Below are 21,283 nucleotides of genomic sequence, written 5' to 3'. Positions count from 1 at the left end.
ATGACAGAAGGGCATCGCAATCAGGCAATCACACAAACGCATATGCTCAGGGAACATTTGCTAGTAACATGAACACAGAGAGGAAAAAGTAACAGGATAAACCAATTACACTAAGTGTTGACAAAAGATTGCTAATATGATTTTCCCTAGCGCTATAATAACTCCCTTTCAAGTTGTAAACAACATGCACACAACATAGCTTTTGTAGAGAACGGCAGAAGCTAGTGCCGCCAGTTGTGAATTCCTTTTTATTGCACACAGTTTCTGCAAAGCTATGGCCGATTTTTAACAAATTTACAGAGCTGCCGCGGCTTTCATGAAGTATGCAAACACTTAACCACGTGACATGACCTTATCAGGCATGAGACAAGGCGCGCCACACTGATTGTTAGGAGCTCTTGAGAGTTTGTTGTTGTTTCAAAAGCATAAGAAGATAACGCTCGCTATTTAGCGAATGTACGAAACGAAATGTCTATCTCCTCGAAAAACGACCAAAAATCGCGTCGTTTTGAACAGGAAGGTGGTCAGGTGGACACCTGCAGAGCTGAACTGGGTTGTCTGTATTTCGTTGACAGCCGGCTGGATTCTGAATTTTACGGTTAGTCCACAACTATCAGCTACATCAAGGACCGACCATATACGGTCTTGGGGTACATAGACTTGCTGTAAGGCCTTCAGAAAAGCTCTCTTCAAAACAAATATGGAAAACTAACCAATGGGCCTGAAGTACCAAAGTGAATAATCACCGGCCCACCCCAATTGCGGGATTTTGGTTTGGGTTTACTTTTGCACTGGGATTGGTATCAAGGCCTGTTAATATGGCTCATGCTGTTCTGATTCGACTTTAAGTCCACACACACAAACACAATCTTTGGTAGCAGTGGAGAAAAGAAGCACGAAACCTTAAAGTCGACATGTGGTGAGCCATCTTTAAAGGACAGTTGAAACCAAGTGAGTAGGGGTGAGCAAAGACAGATAAATACTGACAGAAGAACAGAAAGCACGTGAAACAATTCTGGCAGACTGGGAAGCAAAACCGAAGGTGTTGCACACAAATACGCGCGCAGACACCAAATTAAAAAAAGGCCACCACCAGTATCCCTCTCCACAGTCTCCACAAAAAAAAAACAGAGCTGGAGGAGAAAGAGTGACCGTCTTCTTGAAGTAGGATGCACGCTTTGCTTTCTTTCTTTCTGTTTTTTCTCTTTTTTTTTCTGAAATCTTGGCAACTTGAACGAAGTCTGCCGCATTACTTCTTTTGTCGACCTCGTCAGATTTTCCAGTCTTCGTGGTCGTCAGGAACTTGGTGCATGGACAGTCTCAACGCGCGCTGCCGCTTCTCCACGCCTGACTGCACAGCCATCTGCAGGTCATTGTCCGCCACAGACGCGTGGGAGGACGACTCCTGGGAGCGAGAACGGTTAGAGATGTATCGCGTCTTGTTGCCGCGTGACTGCGTGGTGGTAGCAACTGCAGCTGATGCTTGCTGCCGCGTCGTCGCCGTGTGAGTGGTGGTCTCGTCAGCCAAGCCTTGCGGGGTGTACACAAGGGTGTAGCGAGGCCCTTCTGAAGGCGTTTGTCGGGTAGCCGCACGCCCGCGAGTCCCAGTGCTCCACAGACCCTCTTCTTCATATCGGGCACTGTGCACCACGGTCGCTGCCGAAGAAGTCGCGTAGGGACGAGGTCGGTTGACCCGCTGCTGGAAGTCGTCGTCGCTATGAGACTCGGCGTACCCGTGTATATCCCAGCTAGATTCGGCTTTGGACCAAGCATCGGGTCCTGCGGGACGGGTGGGAGAACGAGACGATAACAACCGATCTACACTTCGACTTCGACCCGAAAAGCGAGGTGAAGATGCAGCGAAGAAGAGGTCATTTTTGTTAGGCGAAGAGAAGTCCAGAGGGCTGAAGACGTCATCACTGTTCAGAAAAAGTAAACTTCTAAACATCTGGGGTAACCGTTGGTTCACTCAATGTTTAAAAAATGCATCAATATATCGCTTAGTGACGTGTGCGTATATTGGCTTGCTATAAATCGTGTGTGTAATGACATCTGGACAACTCGATGGTTCTAGAAATACTAGAAAGCACTGCCTCATCAGAAAGGTTCATAAACGGTTTCCTTCTTTTGAAATAATTTTTTTTTTCACGTTAAATCTTTTCTAAGGAAAAGGTATGTTACCTGAACAATGTTTCTCGGCCTGTTTTGCCTGTTGTTCCTAAAGAAAAAGACAGTAAATTAGGCGAAGAAGTTATCTCTCAGCAAGTAATATTCCTTTTAAATAAATTTCTGAATAGAAGCAATCAAATCAAGCTCATCACTAGAATAACATATTAAGTAGGTTTCATATTTAACTCCGGATCACTCAACCACACGCCCCTCGTCCGCTCGACGTTCTAACCTAATCTATTAAAAGATTTCTCACTGATTACTCTTTGGGCAAGAAGTGACAACAAAATACTGCGTTTATTTTGTTTAGAAAGATGCAAGTGTGACACTGCAGAACCTCCACCTGGCAGGTCACGTGCTCCTACCTGTTGCACTCGCGTGCGTTCGCTTTATTGTGAGGCGCACGTGCTTGGCGTTGGTGAGCGTGGCGATCTGCTTTTCTGTCAGTGACGTAACGTCCACGCCGTCGATCTGTGGTGAAGCAAACAAACCACGAGAAAATACCAAGCTTTGCTAATGGCTAATTTGATGAAAGCAGACAAATTTCTTCTAACGATGCCCTCAGGGAAAAGAAGATAAGCAGAAAAAAAGATAAAATAAATAAAATACGAGAGTGGATATATAAAAATGATGTGGAAGTATCGAAAACGATTAATTTCTGTATATCTTTCAATCGAAAAGGTCCATACTCACTTGCAAAATAATGTCCCCTTTGCTGAGCCCGGCCTTGCTGGCAGATGACTGCGACTCGACCCCCACGAGCAGCAACTCACCAGTCATCATGTCCCTGGAAACGTCATCACAGCATCGAATCATCTCATCACATCTCAAAACTCAAAACTCAATGATCTGATTTGATTCCAATGTTTGTGGAAAACGTTTCCAGACAAAACAGTTTTCGAGTTATATTTGTTAAAGTTTTTTCTACCTGCTAGTTTCCTTCTCTGTGGTGTCCAGCTAAGATGGCGTCTTCAGGCCACGTACTTATAAAATATGTCTTGATTGACCGGTAGTATTTGTATATTTGTATGATTATACAGGATGTCTGATGCATTGTAGATACAAAGTACGGCATACACATGTACAAAAGTGCATACCCTCGCGAAAATACTTGACACACCAGATGCAAGCGCGTACACACACACAAATGCACACTGTCGCATGCGTGCACACACGAACATACAGACCTGCTGACTGCACAACCAAGTCTGCCGTTCAAATCCGGGTATACGTGGACCTCCATCTCCGCCCCGCCAGAATCCTCTGTCCTTCGAGCGAGGTTCTCGTTATCTACCCCTGACGAGGGTATATTAAAAAAAGACTTTTTTCACAAAACATTTAGAAATAGCACTGTTTTTTTTTTTTTTTTTTTTTTTTTTTTGTTGTTGTTTATTGGGGTGACATGCATTCTGCACATAACTTAAGTTCTTCAAGGTTTTTGATTATTCTTTTTTTAAATCAACAGCTGGTCGTGTGCACCATATGCAGTGCACCAGCAACCCATTGTTTGTCTCTGAGATTTCTGGCTTTTTTTTTTAAAGTGCTTTCCCTTGATTTCCACTTACAAAGTCACTGACTTGTAAAATAATACCTGAGGATCAGTAAATGCCACCATAATTGTAAAAAGGGGGAAGAAGAGCAACAGACAGAAAGACAGACAGAAAGACAGACAGAAAGAAGAACTAAAAATCTGTGAGTGGGTGGATAGAATGAAAGCATGCCATTTGTCGATGGTGTCCTGTGCCCCCACAAAGCTGTGCACCCGGCAACGCGGCCTCGCCACGGTCCAGAGTTTGCACATACTTGTATAAATAAGGGGTGTGCGGCCTGTTTATCGCCAATGGTAAATGCACACACAAAAGACAAGGGGAGACATATTTTCAATTCTTCAGCGTTCAGAAATAGCAAACACGGTTTGTAAAAAAAGTAACGAAAGCAAATTTTGAAAACTATTGCTGCACTACTGCGTAGGGAGGAGTGTACAGAGAGACATGACTTTTAGTGACACTCCCCCACCCGTTTTGGGTATGAGAGCAAACTAGTTTTCTTGGGTGGTTTTGTGTTTTCTTAAACTAATAATCTGCCTGTCAGATCTTGGTTGTGAGATTTCGTGATAGATATATTCTCTTTTACATCATTGGGTGTGGGTTTTTGCCCTCGATAACTGTCACCTCAGCTTTCAGCCACAGTTTCTTTAATAAGTTTGCATGACCTATGTGCATTTTAAAAAAAATGAGTCATCCACTATCTATTTTGCTATCTTCCTCGTCTAAATTAATTCATGTCTATCTGATTCCTTCATCTCTACGTTTCTCTCTCCATACCTATCTTAACTGGCTACGCATGAATTATCAATTGGATAGTCTCCAGAAATAAGCAAGTAAATAAATGAATCATAATAATAAACGAATGCCACTTTATGACTCAATATGGGTATAAATATATACAATATATATTTCTTTGAGTACTCGAAGGAAATAGTATAACGGGGCTGTTTGCACATTCTCTACTTGAGACTGAGACTGCCTGTTGGTGCAGTGAGTGCGACTCACGGCTGTCGTTGGTGACGTCAGTGTTTGGGCCTGCGGGCTCCACGATCATGATGACGTTCCAGGCGTTACGCATCGCGCTAACCGCCTCCGCGTGCGTCACATTCCGGAAGTCCTTCCCGTTGACGTCCACAATCTTGTCCCCCACGCTCAGCCCCTGCATGAAGTCACAGGAAGATTTGATTTTAATTCTACAAAGGAGAGGAGCAGGGCAAAGAGGTCGAAGGTAAACGCGGACAACTTTTCTTTTTACTCTTATTTTAAAATACACCCCTGACATCATTTACATGCATCGCTCAAGGATGTTCAAGCCGTGTTGATGCGTGGGGTTATGCAAACATCCATCGGACTTTCAAATCACTATGACATGCCTGTTGCAAAGGCACTTGAAAGACCAAACAAAGGTGGAGAGAGAAAGGGTCTGACGGAGGAGAGAGGAATAGGTAAATGCGGTAGGGAAAGATACTTTGGCACAAGCAGCAAGGATAGGGAGTGTAGACTGACATTGAATACGCTTTTGACACAGCTATAGACGGGACTAAAAACGACCGATAATAACTAGTAGTTACAGTAGAAGGAGATATACATTGACTGGTAGTAACTAGCGTTTTGTGTCCGTAGCTATGAAGAGGTGTCCAGGCTTCGTGGATGTTGCGTTAGTCCTGGGAATGTAGTGGCAAATATTTCCTAGAACAAAGTAACATAAAGCAACGTCCACGAGGTCTAGACGGTCCCTCGTGACTGCTGTGACAAGAAGATTTTCCTTGATTTCCCCATTTAGCCCGGGTGACCGCTCACCTTTCCTTCATGAATACAGATTATCAGGGTGACATTTATTGCAAGGATTGGGGAGTGTAGGTGGAAGGGGAGAGACGCGACCCGGACCGTCAGGTCAAGTAGAGGGGGAGGTCAGCCTGACCTGTTGCTGAGCCTGGCTGCCGTCTTCGACGACATGGATGACGATGGGAGTGCCGTACTCGATCCCTCCCTTGATGCCCACCCCCAGGCTGCCATCACTTCTCCTAGACAGCAAGACACGCTTCTGCTGGGAACCTCCGTCTAGATCCTCCTGGTTGGTGACGTGGTGATTGGGTCTGGCCAGCGACTGGAAGGAGCCACTCAGGATCTTCAGCTGCCCTGTTCCAAGGAAGCCAGGTGCTTGGCCACTGGACAGCAAAATAATTGTTATTCCTGGCGCGTGAGCTTATGGTTAGGTTGGGTTTTTGATGATGATGATTGATAATGAATGGATGATTGTGGATAATTGAGGATGGATGATGCTGATGCTGATGATGATGGAGGAGGTAAAGGAAGTTCTTACCTTCGCGTCGCTGGACAGGTGACTCTTGTGCAAGGTGCTGCTGGCCGATCCCGCGGACGACACGGCATAGGGACTGACACTCCGCGCTCGGCTCGAGTAGTTGCTCTTGTGGCCGGTGGTCAGGAAACCGTTCTCATGACGCTGGACCTCATGCGGCTCCACGGAGCGGGCTTCGGTGCGAGTGCTTCGCCCCGCCGGGCCCGTGACGTCAGTCTCCGTGACGATCAGCCCGTCCTCGTAGCGCGTGCGCACCACCTGCAGGTGCCCCTTGGGGTCCTGAGCCACGACCTTTGACCCGCCGCCGGCCGGGGAGTGAGGAGTGAAGTAGCGCAGGAAGGTGTGGTACTTGGGGAACTGCAGCGTGCACAGGCGGTGGAAGTCGCGGCGCAGCGGCTCGGTGGGCAGGTGGTGGGACAGCTCGACCAGCAGCATCAGACGCTCCGTGGTGCTGATGAGGGGCCGCACCTGGGCGCACAGAGTCGGCACGGACCGCGTGCGGCGGAAGTGCTGCAGCGCCTGCTTGAAGGTCCAGCACTCGTCCGACGTCAGCAACTGTTCGGCCAGGTTCTTCAGCACCGCCTCGCCGCCTTCTGAAACAGAAGAAACAGCACTTTTTTCAGTTTTGAACTGAGGTGTTGTGTCCGTATCCCTCACCGAAGCATTAACCGGCTACCGGTAACAGAATGTTACTAACACGTTGACGCTCATCTCTATGTTCGTAAATCTGTATGCTCATATGTCCATCAGCCCTTGTGTGGGTATTTATGTCCAGTAAGTCGACATATACACGTGTCTATGCCAATGTCGATCTCTTTTGTTTGTATTTTCCTCTGTTCCTGTTACTTTCTACTGATCTGATTCACTACAACAAAACAAAACTGCCGCTCTTTCGTTTAACGCGCTTATTTCAGGTAGAACACGCGCTTACCCTCGCTTTATAACTACGGCCCCAGATGATTGCATAGCTCAAAGAATAGCAAAGTAGTCACATAACCCCGAGACAATGAGCTGCATGTGGTGTCACTATTTTTTTTTTCCACAATTGGTCTAAAGTTCCTGAAATACGGTCAAGTTATCCATCAAGGAACCTGCGAGAAAAGGAAGGACTTACTGGTCGTTTTCATTGTCGCCGTCCTCCTGTCGGCACTGTGATCACGTGGTGTGCGGAGAGTGTGTATTGTGGAAGGCATGGCGCTGGCAAGAATGGAGAAGGCAAGAGTTTCAGATCCGATGCACTCTTAGTTTGTCTTCAACTTTCGGGGATGGGTCTCTCTTCGTGTCAACTGTTTTAGTATCTGAAAAAGTTGAAAGTCCAATTCATGCATAAACATTGTGGCTTTGCAATTATTTTACGTTTGTACTCGTGGCAGCATCCATCGCCAACTGCAAGCGTTTAAAGTGCGCATGCGCATATCCCATTTCCTCCCCTCCCTCCACTGCTTCACACAGCAGAGGAAAAGTCTGGTGGTAGAAACGGGGTTGTTTATATTAACCTGGAGAAACTTTAAACAGACCACTGCGTCGACAGCGTTCGCTGCCGCTGCCTCTGGTGTGCAAACTTACGTCAGACGGGCGTTCTTATAAGGGCGATAATCATAAACAAATTTACCTTACGCGATCGAGCCGCTAAAAAAAAAAAAAAACTGACGCGCGTGCACATACGTCTGCATGGGACAAGTGTGTGCCAATGCACAGTGCACCCGGCAAGAACCGTAACAGGCCCTGTGGACCCTAATTGTTATACCCGGCGGTGGACACAACGGTTTCTGCACGTGAGAGAAAGAGGTGGGAGAGTAGGGTGGGGAAAGAATTAAAACGGGGGCTGTTGGGGAGGTCAGCCCTGTCATGTTTGATACAAAATTCCCACGTACACATCATCATGTGAATTGAAAATTCAAAATCTGTATCGATGGATTCGCCAAACAAACATCCACTCGCAGCAGTTCTATTGTCTGTAGCCTTGACGAGATATACATGGCAATGCTGCACATGATGTGGAGGATTTGATTTCTTTATTTGCCTATCGGGTAGGTCTTTAAGCCCAATTCTGTGCATGAACTCCAAACATCCTACTCCGTCTTGTCGGCCGAAATTAAATTTTACGGTAGGGTGGTGAATTGATTGTCTGCCCTTGTGTATCTCCGCCCGGAAACATCGCAATCCACCCTAGTCCTATGAATAATTACGAGCATCTGTTGACTTCATCGTGTTAGGATGGAGGACGAGGTTAGGATGAATGTGGGAGGAATGGGATGAAAGGAAAGCGCATGGAGTGGAAGACAACTCATGACATGAGCGAAAGCAGGTGAATCTAAAACGTTTTATAACATAAAAGCAACGTTCGGGCAAAAATAAACAAAATAAATAAATCAGTGGAAAAAAAGTAAATAAGGAGACAGCTAGTACAATAATGGTTAAACAGATACTGCTAAGAGAGAAAAATATTGACAACAGACAACATAACGTTTAGACTTTAGAGACCGTTAAAGTGTTACGGAAACGCAAAGACCCTCCTGTAATATAAATAAATAGTGCATTGTAAGGAACAGACAAGCAGGGTACTTTTGTCCAAAGGATCGAACAAAACTCACAGTAAAATAATAATTCATGTACAAATACATCCCAACAGTGCAGCATAGACTGTAACAATCTATCATAACTGTTCTATAAGAGAAGATGAGGCTCTTCAGGGTATGTTGCTGGATAAGATTACTTCTCCAAACATCTCTGAGAGGAAAATGAATCCTAAACTCTTGGACTAATTAGCTATTAGTGTGGGCAGCTTTAACATCACTTTAACATGTAAGACGTATTCTTACCTAAAGATCCAAAGGTTCAGGATTCTCCCATATTTAAACTTGTAGCGTTGTTTATGGAACAGTCCGAACATTAAAACAAAAATCAATTAAGGCGGCTGAATGGAAGTAGACACATCGATGTAGACGCCAAGATCAGTTCTAGGATGGCCATATGCTACGTTATGTTTACACCCGATACACACTTGACAACAACTTGCAACATCACTTTCTGTAAAAAGAAAAATGTCACCCTTAGTCACGCAGAGATACCGCTTCCGGAGGAGACTGTTCTTCCATTAGTAAACAGACTATTCCTCCATCAGTAAACACCAGCTTTACACGGTCTCTCTTTCCCAGCAGACAGAAAGACGAATTGCAGGCTGGTCGCTGTCAACACTGTTGTCCAAGTCCAAAGACTGAGGCATGGTAGAGGCCATTGTTTCTCTCTCTCTTTTCCACCTTGTGCAAACTGTCTTCGATTACCTAAACGGGGCGAAATGATTGGTTAGATGCAGGTCGTTGCTGGGAGAACTGTGTCCTCCTCCCCACCTCTACATCGCCTTCGAGCTACAGGACCTGTAGACAACACAATTCTTTCTGTGTGTGTGCGCGCGGGCGCTCGTGTACAACAGATAGGTCATAATAGTCCACTTCCTCTTGCGACAGAACTTAGCGTCCACAAAGGATGGAAAATCGGGTTAGAGGAGGAGGTGAATATTCTGTGTCGATAAAGATAGAATTGTAGGTAATGACCAACCTTTGTCACCATGGCAACACCGGCACGCAATCCCTTGAAATGGGACAGCGAGTAGATCATGCGTAATATACGTCCTGGTTTGACTCTTTTGATTGTCAAATTAGTGATGGCATCAATGAGATCTTATAGTCAATGACAATATGGAGGTTCGTAAAACTTTGGCATAACATTTGAGACTGGCAGAGCGAGCGAGCTCGCACACACACGCGCGCGCAAGGAAATGAAAGTTCAGTGCAATTTCCTTCACTACATTTTCTCTACACTACAGCGTCGTTTACTGGGTACCCGGCCTTCATTACTGGGGTGGGAATCGATTACTTCGATCGTCCTGCGGTCACATTTCCGACATCTCTTCCGGTTCTACCTGGCTGTTCTTACGGAACAATGGCCAACAAAGGATCGAGGCAGCCTCGATCCAAACAACCAACAAAGTTGCTGAAGAGAATGCAGTCGTCTGGTTGTTTGTCATCACCCGACGTGTAGCCGGCGATGCTGGAGCAGAGGACCTGTATACAGCTCTGGCTGGAGTCACGTGTTCGTACCGGAAGAACTGCTGACAGGAGAACTAATTAAGGTGATAATGTGGAAAGTGGAGAACGTTTTTACTAGCGATGATATCCGATACTTTGATTAATTATTTATTATTAATCTAATATTTTCAGGATGTAATAGGCCAATGACACAAGAGTTTGTTTGCCGTATCAGCAGCAGAAGAAGACAATATAGATACAAAGTAAACACTTATAGCGGTCTTTATGAAATACACACACGCGCGGGTGATATACAGGGAGGTGACGGTTAATGGCTGCTATTCAACGTCGCTATTCAACGGCGTCATCACTGGCAACATCTCCGCCCCGTGAGTGAACTTCTGACGCAGCAGAACAGGTGGACTGAGGGCGCTGCAACCCACGCGCGCGATATGAACCTCGGCAGAAAGGAAGTTTAATTGTTCACTCACCTTTCCTTTTGGCTAACAGGTTTTACACGTTCTCCACGATATAACAGTATAAGAGAGAGAGATATTTACACCTCCTTCGGTTACTCCTACTCCTCCATCTTCTCTCCTTTCTCTACTGGTAACGATGTACGAAGTCATAGATGCACCGTCACATAGTGACCGTTCAAACACACACACAAGCATATGTATACACATCCCCGGGCAGGAGTGTGTGTGTTTAAGAGAGAGAGTTTGTGTACAAGGGTGGCTAGCTAATTTATTTTATTTTTTTTTTTTTTGCTTTGTTTTGTAACAGTGAAGGTCGACTTTTCGATCCGTTGTAGCAAATGTCCAATTAAATATATCTCATACCTATGCTATTCATGCAATCCTTCACGATCTTGAATCCTTGATAGTCTGTTTATCATGTCTGAGAAATAGAAAGGACTAGTTTATCACACCTAATCCTTTACCAATCTCATTAACTGATCCAGTATTTCACAATATTAATCACAGATGAGATTATTTACAGCGTTTTGTGATATTGTATTTCACAGTGTTACTCACAGGCTACATCACTTGGATAATCCGAGACAGAGAATCGGTCTTGACAGCATCAGATGTCCAATGGGAGGTTTCTTAATGTAAAATCATTTCACTGATATTAATTAACAAAATATTAATTTTAGATAATTTTACAATGGGACGATTAACAAAGGCTTTATGAGTACTACCACTAGTGATGTTTAAAAGGAGTGTAATGATGAATCACAGGTATGTGCAGGTCTAAAGGTAGCGTGAAAGGTAGAAGCATACTTACGTGTAGCTGCTCTTCTTGCACACTGCGAGCAAAAGCGCTCTAACCGTCGTCTGGCCGGTCCTAGGTGTGGCAGGCCGTCTGTACACAGGACGACGATTATCTGTTAACGCTAGACGGCAGGCGCTGAATCCAGCGAGCTCACGTAGGTCGACTCCGCCCTCACCTGCATCGCCATCCCTCATCTGTAGGGTAGAGAAAGAGGGGGGGGGATGAGAGGACAAAAATGGGGAAGAGAGACAGAGACGCACGCACGTACTCGCGCGCGCATACTCACACACCTCAAGTCGAGGCAGGAGGAATCTATCCATCCTTCCATCCGTCAGCTTGTGCTCGAAAACTGACAAATGGAAGACGTTACATCAGCAATGACTATTCTTTTCAACAATTCCGACATCGTTCAGCTCTCGTAATTCATTTTCTTGTTCTGTTGACAGTCTCAAGCAGTCACTCTCTCCCCTTTTAAAAAAAAGGACTCACTGACTCACCTACTCTTCTTTTCTTTCAATCATTTCTTCCTTCTGTTTTCGCTTCTATCCATCCTTCCTTCCTCTCTCTTCTTTCTTCAGACCGTCTTTCCTTTTTCCATCATTGCTTAAATTTTTTTTTCCTTTTTTCTTTCATCATTTTTTTTTTCATTCATCTGTCGCTGTTTCTTTCTCACGCACGCTCACACTCAGACAAAAACGCGTTTGCTGAAGTCACGTGACCGTGGGCCCGCTCGCTCGCCCTAATCACTGCTGGCTGTGTGATGACACCGTCAGTCGACCCACAGCAAGACCGCGCGACAACTCCATGCGTCACCCCCACCCGACCATCTTCATTGTCATGTCTGGCCCAGCCCATCACCGCCAGGTGGAGCCTGTTTGAACTAATGGCTCAGTCAACTGCCTGCTGCCCCAGACTTTACCTGGCGAAAAAGATCATCGACAGTTCATTTCCCTTTTCTTCTGAGGTCGAAAGAGCAATATATATTTATATTCCAGCTCTCATTACAAGAGAAAGTATTGTTCTTATTGTTTGAGTAAGCAAAGGTCGAGTTTTCGCGTCGACAGGAACCTACATAGTGTGTATGAGAAGAGAGAGAGACGGTCTTTACAAACATAATTATGATCAACTGGCACACTAATTAGTTATATATGGTGTAATTAATTACCTTAAATTGTTTTCGATCCTTAATTAGATTCTTAGTTAATCCCTTCTTGTTGAGATCGAGTTTCCTAGTTGAAAGAATCATCTATGTATATAATTTGTCTTCGATTCTTACAAAAATGAAGATGTGCGTGCTACTTGTACATTCACCTAATACTGTAGTCGTATATGCTTTCGTGAAAATAATAAACAAACAATATCTTATGTCGTTCATATAGATGATGATGATTATAAAAACAACTGCAATGAAAATATGAAATAGCAATAATTATAATATTAAAAATGAGAAATCTGTTTCAACAAAAATGTCATCAAGCAACAGCGAAAAAGAAGCAAAAGATGTTTTGTACACTTCATCTCTCTTGTGGTGCAGCTATCTACCCGATCCTCCTATAATATCTTTTCTTGTGGTGTGCCACTGTGAGTAGCGCGATCTAAATATCGTCTACACAAATTTGCCCTGTCTTGCCAACAGATGCTACCAGCCCATTGATGACCCCATCCTACCCTTATCCCAAATTTAGCTTTACATGGATCATAAAATATTACACCTTGCATTAAATTTTGTTTACTTTGAAATTTGTGATACGATGCACCGGGAGAACTATAATCTGCCACCACTAGATCTCACACAGCAGCAATGCAGAAATGTAATTGTATGTCACTTGAATTTTATGTGCAAGCAGAGTGCTGGTCTCAGACCTAAACTTTAATTTAAATGAAAAACCTTAACTTTATAAGGCAATTAATAATTATAATGACGTCATCGGATAAAACTGTACATATATGTTTGCTAGAAAGAATAATAAAAATGCTGAAATGTTTTCCTACCGGAATACACTTTGTAACAACAGGTGTATATGCAGGGCTGCTGAAAGCCAGCTCGGATCCCCAGGACAGACGACCTTTCCATCACAGCTCTCAAGTATTATGTAAAGGTAGCAGTCACAGGTGAAACCCTATTATATATATACTTCATAACGCTTCTTTGAAGGCTAGCTTTATTTAGTTTTTCCTCGTGATGCATTTTCCTTTCTCTTTTATTTAAAAACAAAAAGAAAATGAACAAAGAAAAATTACTGAACAAGAATGGGTTCCCTATCCAGCCGCGGTCACGGGTACACCACGAGCTAATGCGGGTACAGAGTCATTCCCTGTCCCTCCCTCTCGTCACAAACAAGTCCACGAGCAAAGCCAGGTTTTTATAGTTGAAAATATTCTGATTGGTCAAAAGTTGTGCTAAATATAAACTATCATGTGACTTCTAACATGGGCGCTGCGTTTGCCCTGTTGTCATGTTGCGAGTAGGTATCGAGCGAAATAAGCTGGAATGAAAAGCATGGAAAATCCCAGTCATGGTTTGACAGAGGAGGACCTAAACACTTCTAGTGATTATTCTAAATACGGGATCACAGATGTTCCAAAATACACCGTCACGACTGCACTAGGAAAGGTAGTGTCAGTACTTTATGTCGCAATTCAAGTTTGATTATAAAGTATTGGGAAATAAAAAGGCGTGCATCTCTGGTCAGCAATAAAATAGCTTCCCGTGTTCATTAAGTGTATTGTTTTAGGAATTATTGTCCCGACAATCTGTTGATTTAATAATAAAATCGGCCGCTTTAGAATATAGAGTTAGGGCGGAACTGAAACGATCTCTGTTGATTTCAGCTTTGAAACTACGTATTTCCAGGATTGCTTACGCTAATGTTGACATAAATGTTTTACGCCCCTTCCATTAAATAAACTGAATGGCGAAATCATATTTAGCAGAAAAAATGCTCAACACACTGCAATGCTGTTCTGTTCTCTGATAATTATATTCTAATAGTACTTTTTATCTTTCACATCTATTAATCTTAGAATGTAAAAATCAGTGTTATAGGTGCAGAATAAGGTCACAGACATAAATGCACAGGTAACACTGCATTAGTTTTTTTTTAATTTTTCACACATCCTCTTTCTTCCTTATACAAGGACATACACTCCCAGCAAGTTGTGTATGTATATGTGCGCCCACACACAGATTAGACGAAAACACCTTGTAAATAAATTTATTTTATCAATGATTATTGTTTTGTTTTTTTTCCAGTCTAAGACATTTGCTGGATTATTTCCAAAAGAGTGGGCATTTTTAGTTATTCTGCTGTCAACATACTCGCAGCAATATGCCTGACAATTGTAAGGCTTGTTGAGGTAGCTGAGACAGATCTGGAGTCACCCGACTTCACCTTCACCATTCTTCTCCTTATCAATGCAGGTGAGCTGCAATGAATGTGAGATACTGTTGATGCTATGATGATCAGTTTTCAAAATTTATTTGTTGGTTAGGTGAAAGTTTGGGGACTGAGTTAAATATCTCTCATTATATTTTTACCACATCTTGACAGCAATATTTCTTTTTGGTTTTCTAAAGTGAGGTAGAGAATACTGTCTATTTTCAAGATTTCATCCTACTTTAAATTAAAACTTAGACATGGTTACTTCATCCAGCCTTTTATTCAATATATGGTAAATTATGTAAGCTGTGAAACAAATTTGATAGGATTTTTGTGCCTGTGGTGTTATTTTTAGGTTTATGATAATGATGTTAGTTTTTGTTGCAGAATGTCTGTTTGTATTGCATTAGAAATGTATGAACATCATCAGGATTTAAGCACTGAACTTTCCTTTTCCTCAGAATTACAGGCTTGGGTGTACAACGTAGTTTTAAAAATAAAAGAAAAAACAAAAATAAGACTTTGTTTCTTTTACCCTCAGATTCTTATTCTCTTATTTATGCATATCCATATACAGTGCAGTTTTGAGCAATTACATTATTCATAATGTAGAAAAATGAAAGACATTTATAATATGGTGATGCCTATGCTTTTCAAAAGTTTTTTTCCTTGTGTTTGACATACAAATCAAGATCATATAGATATAGAAAGGATTGCTTTTACTGAATGTAAAAAACATTTTTCTGATTTCAACTCTTTTCCCGGATGCTTAATTGAATGTATTAAATCTTTTGCAGGATTCTGTGCATTTTATGTAGTACATGGCATTCTTCGAGAAAGAGTATACGAGATTTATGCATTTGTGGCAGCGATCTTAGTGGTGTTGATGTACTGCATCCTAGAATACAGTCTGTTCAATCCTGCAGGACGCAGCACTGTCAAACTGGTGAGTACTGGCTGTTTTTGCTTCAAGCAAAGAACTTTGCCCTGAAATCAAAGAAATACTATATATAATTACCTAATGTATTTTCTCATATTTTGTCACTAGATTGAGTTTCTTTAGGGAACAAGCATTGTTTAGGTAACAATCGAGCAATCCACTTGTTCAGTTAAAGGTTACTTATTTAAATTGTAATTTACATACACCGGTAAAATGTATGTGCTTCCTCTTCATTCATGCACAGGTGCGTCTGATAGTTGCGTGCATCCTGGCACCACCAAACATACTGATTGCCATCATTGTATCCAAGCAGTTTGGCTACCTGGAGTTCCGCATTGTTGGAGCCTCAAAACTCCTGCAAAGTATGTCTGATTCATTGTAATTAACAAAGACACTGTTTCTGTCATTGATTAGTCCTATTGGATGGCAAAAAAGGTCCTTTTCACTTCTGTCTTTGGTGAAATTCCATTTAATCATGTAAGATTGACGAAAATGCTTTTATATGTATTTTCATCTAGGAGGTGTACTGGTGAGTCCTTGGAATATCATTTGGTGCAGCTGAACACACACATATTTTGGCAGTACTCTCCTATTAGTGACACCCTGTGTAAAATAATTATCCTTGTCCACCAAAACAATATTTATGTTCATGTTTCAGCACTTTATCGGCAAGCGGCTCTTTTTTCATGTCTGCTCAAGTTTGACCTGCAAACTTCAGTAAGTGCATATCATGAAGATATTATTATCATTGCATTTACTTATATAATCTTTATAGCACCTTGACAGTACTTTGAAAAAAAAATATCGTAAGGATATTGACAATGAGAGTTACCAAAGTATTGGTTGTGCTGGTATGTTGCAGACCAGCATTGTTGTTTTGGCCTTGAAGGAGGGGACATCATTCTCAATGCTCGAGACAGTTTCCTTATCTGTTGGCCTTCCCTTCTCATTTGGTTGGTGTCTGCTGGGATGGGTCATGGTGAGAGCAAAGACATTGGCATCTGCTTAGAAATTAATCCTTTAAGTGAAGATAACAATAAACATGTACGTTCAAATATCAGTGATTTCATTGTTATTGAAAGTGACATCACTATGTAAATTTCACAATAACTTTCTCTTCATATTTTCGCAATATATCAATAAGCAGTTGGTGCAAGATTCTGTTTGTTTTCAGCTTAGGAAGGAACTGAAGTGGGGAGCCATTTTGTTTTTTGTGCTGGGATTTGTTAAACCCTGCTACTACATATATAAAGTGGTGAAGGTGAGCACTGTTTAGTTTATTCCTTGTTATGCTGCGAAGGTGAGCACTGGGACTAACTAAAATAAATAACTTTTGCCACAATCCCATTCTTGCAAGTTTTTCTTTTTAAAGCTGATATGGTTTGCAAAAAGGTTCTTAAATAATTCATTCCAAGATAAAATAACATCTTTCCCTCACTTATAGTAAGGTAAGATCTGTCTTCCTTTTGAAGACGCATGTAGTATTGAATTGCAATGCATTATTTTAGCATAATTTACTTTCAACAGAGCTAAAGTACGAACTTTTTATGAACATTTGTATATGTTAATTTCAGATTCTTTTAGTTAACTTTTTTTTATTATTGATCTAAAATGTCTTCAAAGTTACTCAAGAACCACGCATGATGCCTTGTTTCCTTGGTTGAAATAACTTTTAGCTGCCACTGCTTGCTCACTTACAGAGAGTGATATCATATTACTAAAAGGGAAAAGCTAGCAGTGCAATAAACCTAAAGAGATCAGTAAACTAAATGCAGTTACAGCCAGATACAATAATGAGAAATGTTGCTGAGAATAGAATGTTACCATTACCAGATTTACACTGACTTACGAGATGGGATTGATGTCAGTTCCACAATCATTTACTCACTCCTTGCAGCCAGTAAGTTTTGGAGTTGACTTTTTCTCAGACTTATGGAATTGCATGTACATTTATGCACAAATGACAGAATGTGGAAATGTACACATATATGCGCATGTCCTATATGACTGTACACTCATCCTTGCAGCCCCTAAACACAAGATATTTAAAAATCTGTTCAATCTTCTGGTATTTGTAGGCATGCTGAAACGCTTTGATCAGTGATCTCAATGATCCAGTTAGGTACATGGCTTTGCCTGCATTGATTTCTTCTTCTCAGTGTTTTACAGCTCAGCTTATTGTCCCACTTCGATCTATCACTTCTTTTGAGTCATGCCTAATCATGTGGGGCATCAGTGGAGCAAAATAATAAAACACTTCTACTCTTGATGTCCCTTCTCTAGGCTAACAGGTTGACAGCTTATGTTCAGCAGTGGGCACGAAGTTTCAAGTGAAAGTGGGAGTACAAATTGCTGTAGTGCTATCTGCCATGCAACTAACTCTGTCGCTCGCTGGTTTCCTCTCCTTTTCTCTTGCTGTTGAGGTTAAGTTCTCTAGTTCTCTCTCCGTCGTCACTGCTATCTTAATTTACAAAATTGCATCTTTGTTCAGCATACTAGATGTATGCTGAACTTCTGTTTAGTATTGTTTTATCTGGTATCACTAATAAAATTTTAGAATGGAGAAAATAATAAAAAAATTATGCAGCAAGGCAGAAAAAACAACAAACCCCCCCCCCCCCATCAAAACAACCAGCCCATGACCTAGCTGTAGATTTGACGAAGGTCAGACAAATGATAAGTTTTTGCATGATTATCCACTGCCGTTTGCAGCAAGTACACATATGTGTGAGCATTGCCACAATCTACCAACCTTATTTGTAAGACTAGTGAGCAATTATGAAAGTGGATGATGTTTTAAAAAAGGGAAGTTCAATAAAGAGATACATGACTCTTACTGCACCATAATTTAAATTGCTAATTCATCTGTACGCGGTGAGATGTACCCTCATTATCAGAACTGTGCTGTGTGTACACACCTATGTTTACTTTGCAGCTGCACTGGCGCTGTTGGTATGGTTGATGATCATGGTGGAGCTTTACATTGTCTACAGCAACTTTGGAAAGGGTTTGAAAGAGCAAAGTAAGTTCTGTGTTTGGAGTATATGTCTTGTTTTATGTGTGCAAGGCATTGATGTAAATAAGTGCTGTTGTCTGTGCATGTGCACCTGCATGCAAACAATTGCATGTGCAGACCACGTGTGTCCTCATGTAAATAGTAATAGTAATCATCATAAAGCAGTCTTTATAGTACAACTCCTGTTAAAGCTTAACACACTTTACAATATGAAAATGTATGATGAGGAGAAAGATTTAACAATGTACAGGTTATAAAACAGTTTTTTTCAAGACAAAAGCAGTCCCACCCCCTTTACTATCAACATGCAGAAATAGAGAAACTGTTTCCATGAGGAGTCAGTTTGGTGATATTTAACTATTAAACCTAAATGCAAGTCTTAGTCATCATGGCAGTATCCACAACATTGCCTAAGAGCAGTTCATGAATGTCACCAGCCTTCAGACAAGATTATCAAGCATTAAAATACAGTTCTTTGATAAAACATGGGGTGAGGAAAATTGATGTGCAGTGCAGTGGCTTGCAATGTTCACAAGATTAGCATGATTGACACCACAGGATACTCAGAATAGAACAGGCTTCCAGCAACCCCATTGCACACAACACGTTTCCCGCTGTTTACATTCACCTCCTCAGGGTAATTGTGTCCTGGAGACATGATATCCTATACCTAGTTGACAGTAGAACAGCAAAGTGTTATTAAGTGCATCTATCACATGTGACTTGTTATGCTAGCAGTCAGCCTTGTGAGTAGTGCAGAACACATTTTGATAGATGGAGATTCTGTAGACTTTGGTCAAATCACTGATCTTCAAACCTTTGTTTTGTAGCAAGAGATGTTGTGGCAACAGAGAAGACTGGTCTCCTGTCTAACAATCGGTCACGATGGCGATAAAGCTTGTAGCAGCAATTTTCAGCTTTTGAGTGATGGTCAGGTGAAGAGGCTGTGAAGAGGACATTTTTGCAAGATTTTAAAGCCAAGTGGTTTGCAAAAAATGTCTTCAATGATTCATTCCAATATAAAGTGGCATCTAGATATTACTTATAGCAAGGTAAGATGTGTCTTCCCTTTGAAGACACCCAGCATATTCTCATGTAAAGAAAGATTGCTCATAACTTTCCTTTGCATTGGTTGGGTACTTGAAATGTGTGGTTATCTGAGACTGTATCTTCTTGCTAGTGCTCTAGAAAATCAAAGGGAATGCAGTCAATAGCGCATTATATGCTGTGATTTTTGCTTTATACATATTAGGTGCTTATTTATTTTCATCAAGATTAGTGAAGACAGATTTCTGCCAGCGCATGTGTTTCTCTGGTCATTTTGAGAAGGTTTTATCACATCAAGATCTGGACTTCGTAAGCCATTGTCTTGGTGCCCATCTCCACTGCATAGAAAACAGCAGTCACAAAATACAGAATGATACTGTGGATGCAAGTAGAATTCTTACTATGTGGAACAAGCCTACAAGAATACAATACAGAACAAAAGTTGTATTCCTCTGCTCAATGTCTAGTGAAAGGGTAGATTGTTAGAGTGTGCAAGGTATATTTGACAAACGGTGCTGATTTAGAAAAATGTTCAGTAGTATTTGTACTTCACAAAGCAAAGAGCCTGAACTGTGAACAGTGATGCAATATTTTGTAGCTGCAAAGTAATCAAATGCAAGTGCAGACTGCTTGTTGGCTTAATAATTGTTTGTTGATCTGCTGAATCTGGTCGTGCTGCCTTGTTATCATGCTGATATGTTATTATCTTTCATGAAAGGTAGGTTATTCTTTTTTTGTCAGTTTTAACATGAGCTTAGTTAAGTTTAGAGTTCTCAACCGGAAGACCATAAAAACTAATGTAATCAGGTGAAACATAATTGAAATACTAAGAAAGTTTCTTCTTCTTGGCTGTTTACCAAGTTCATCAAGCCAACTAAAATACATGTACTCGTATCTCAACTCCACCACTGACCAGAGCTGACTCACACACAAGTGATAAGAGCTGGTATTTAATTCAGCCCTTACTGACATCATTGTCCTTTCATGAATTTCTTGAGTAGTTAAGTTAGCAAGACAAACCTTTCAAGACATGTCAGCTGCCGTTGTATCAAAAATAAAAATATGGTTACAATTCGTCTTTTGAGAGTAAGCATAAAAATTCAGAAGAAAAACTTTTTTACATTTTAGAGTGCTGTTGTTATTGTTTACTGTTCTTGAAGATGAATTTTTGGACTGATCATGTTACTTTGTATAACTCATGGAAGTTCATTTAGAGTCGTTTCCAATGATAAACTGTGATTATTGTCATTCCATATTTGTTGTATTTGCTCACCCACGACATGAAAATTTATCAGTTTTTTAACTCACTTTTAAGAATTAGGAAATGTACAAAACAGAACAAAGTCTGATTTTATCTTGGGTAGATGTATACAGATTTTGTTAATTTTGCAATTTGGTATTTTTTCTTCTTACCCTATAATAATACTGTGGAGACTTTTCTGACATAAATTTAAAGATGAACATCAGAGTTGGTGATTGTGTGCTTGGTGCAGTGCCTAAGCCCATGTTCCAAAGTAAAAATTACTGGTTGTTATGGAAGGTTGTACAGTATTGTGTT

The 21,283-nt window shown here is 41.5% G+C and overlaps 2 protein-coding genes across 2 annotated transcripts; one reads left to right on the top strand and one right to left on the bottom strand.

The window, feature by feature from the left end:
* Positions 1–228: 228 nt before the first annotated feature.
* On the bottom strand, positions 229–13,387 carry LOC112572980. Its single transcript, XM_025253009.1, has 11 exons — positions 13,335–13,387; positions 11,355–11,536; positions 7,151–7,334; positions 6,000–6,629; positions 5,638–5,909; positions 4,722–4,875; positions 3,357–3,465; positions 2,863–2,956; positions 2,535–2,640; positions 2,182–2,218; positions 229–1,919 (listed from the first exon to the last, which is right to left on the bottom strand). Exons 3-11 carry the CDS (start codon positions 7,227–7,229, stop codon positions 1,271–1,273), a joined length of 2,130 nt encoding a protein of 709 aa, XP_025108794.1. The 5' UTR covers positions 7,230–7,334; positions 11,355–11,536; positions 13,335–13,387; the 3' UTR covers positions 229–1,270.
* A 346-nt stretch (positions 13,388–13,733) lies between these two features.
* On the top strand, positions 13,734–21,186 carry LOC112572391. The gene is given in 11 exon segments (XM_025252050.1): positions 13,734–13,956; positions 14,596–14,638; positions 14,641–14,763; positions 15,520–15,668; positions 15,907–16,024; positions 16,321–16,379; positions 16,525–16,641; positions 16,837–16,923; positions 17,496–17,562; positions 18,598–18,684; positions 19,509–21,186. Coding segments are annotated over 11 exon segments (1,038 nt in total). The 5' UTR covers positions 13,734–13,833; the 3' UTR covers positions 19,574–21,186.
* The last annotated feature ends 97 nt before the right edge of the window (positions 21,187–21,283 follow it).

The sequence above is a fragment of the Pomacea canaliculata genome, linkage group LG9 (assembly GCF_003073045.1).
Source record: "Pomacea canaliculata isolate SZHN2017 linkage group LG9, ASM307304v1, whole genome shotgun sequence".
Classification (NCBI taxonomy): domain Eukaryota; kingdom Metazoa; phylum Mollusca; class Gastropoda; order Architaenioglossa; family Ampullariidae; genus Pomacea; species Pomacea canaliculata.
This window is presented reverse-complemented; position numbering and strand designations above follow the sequence as displayed.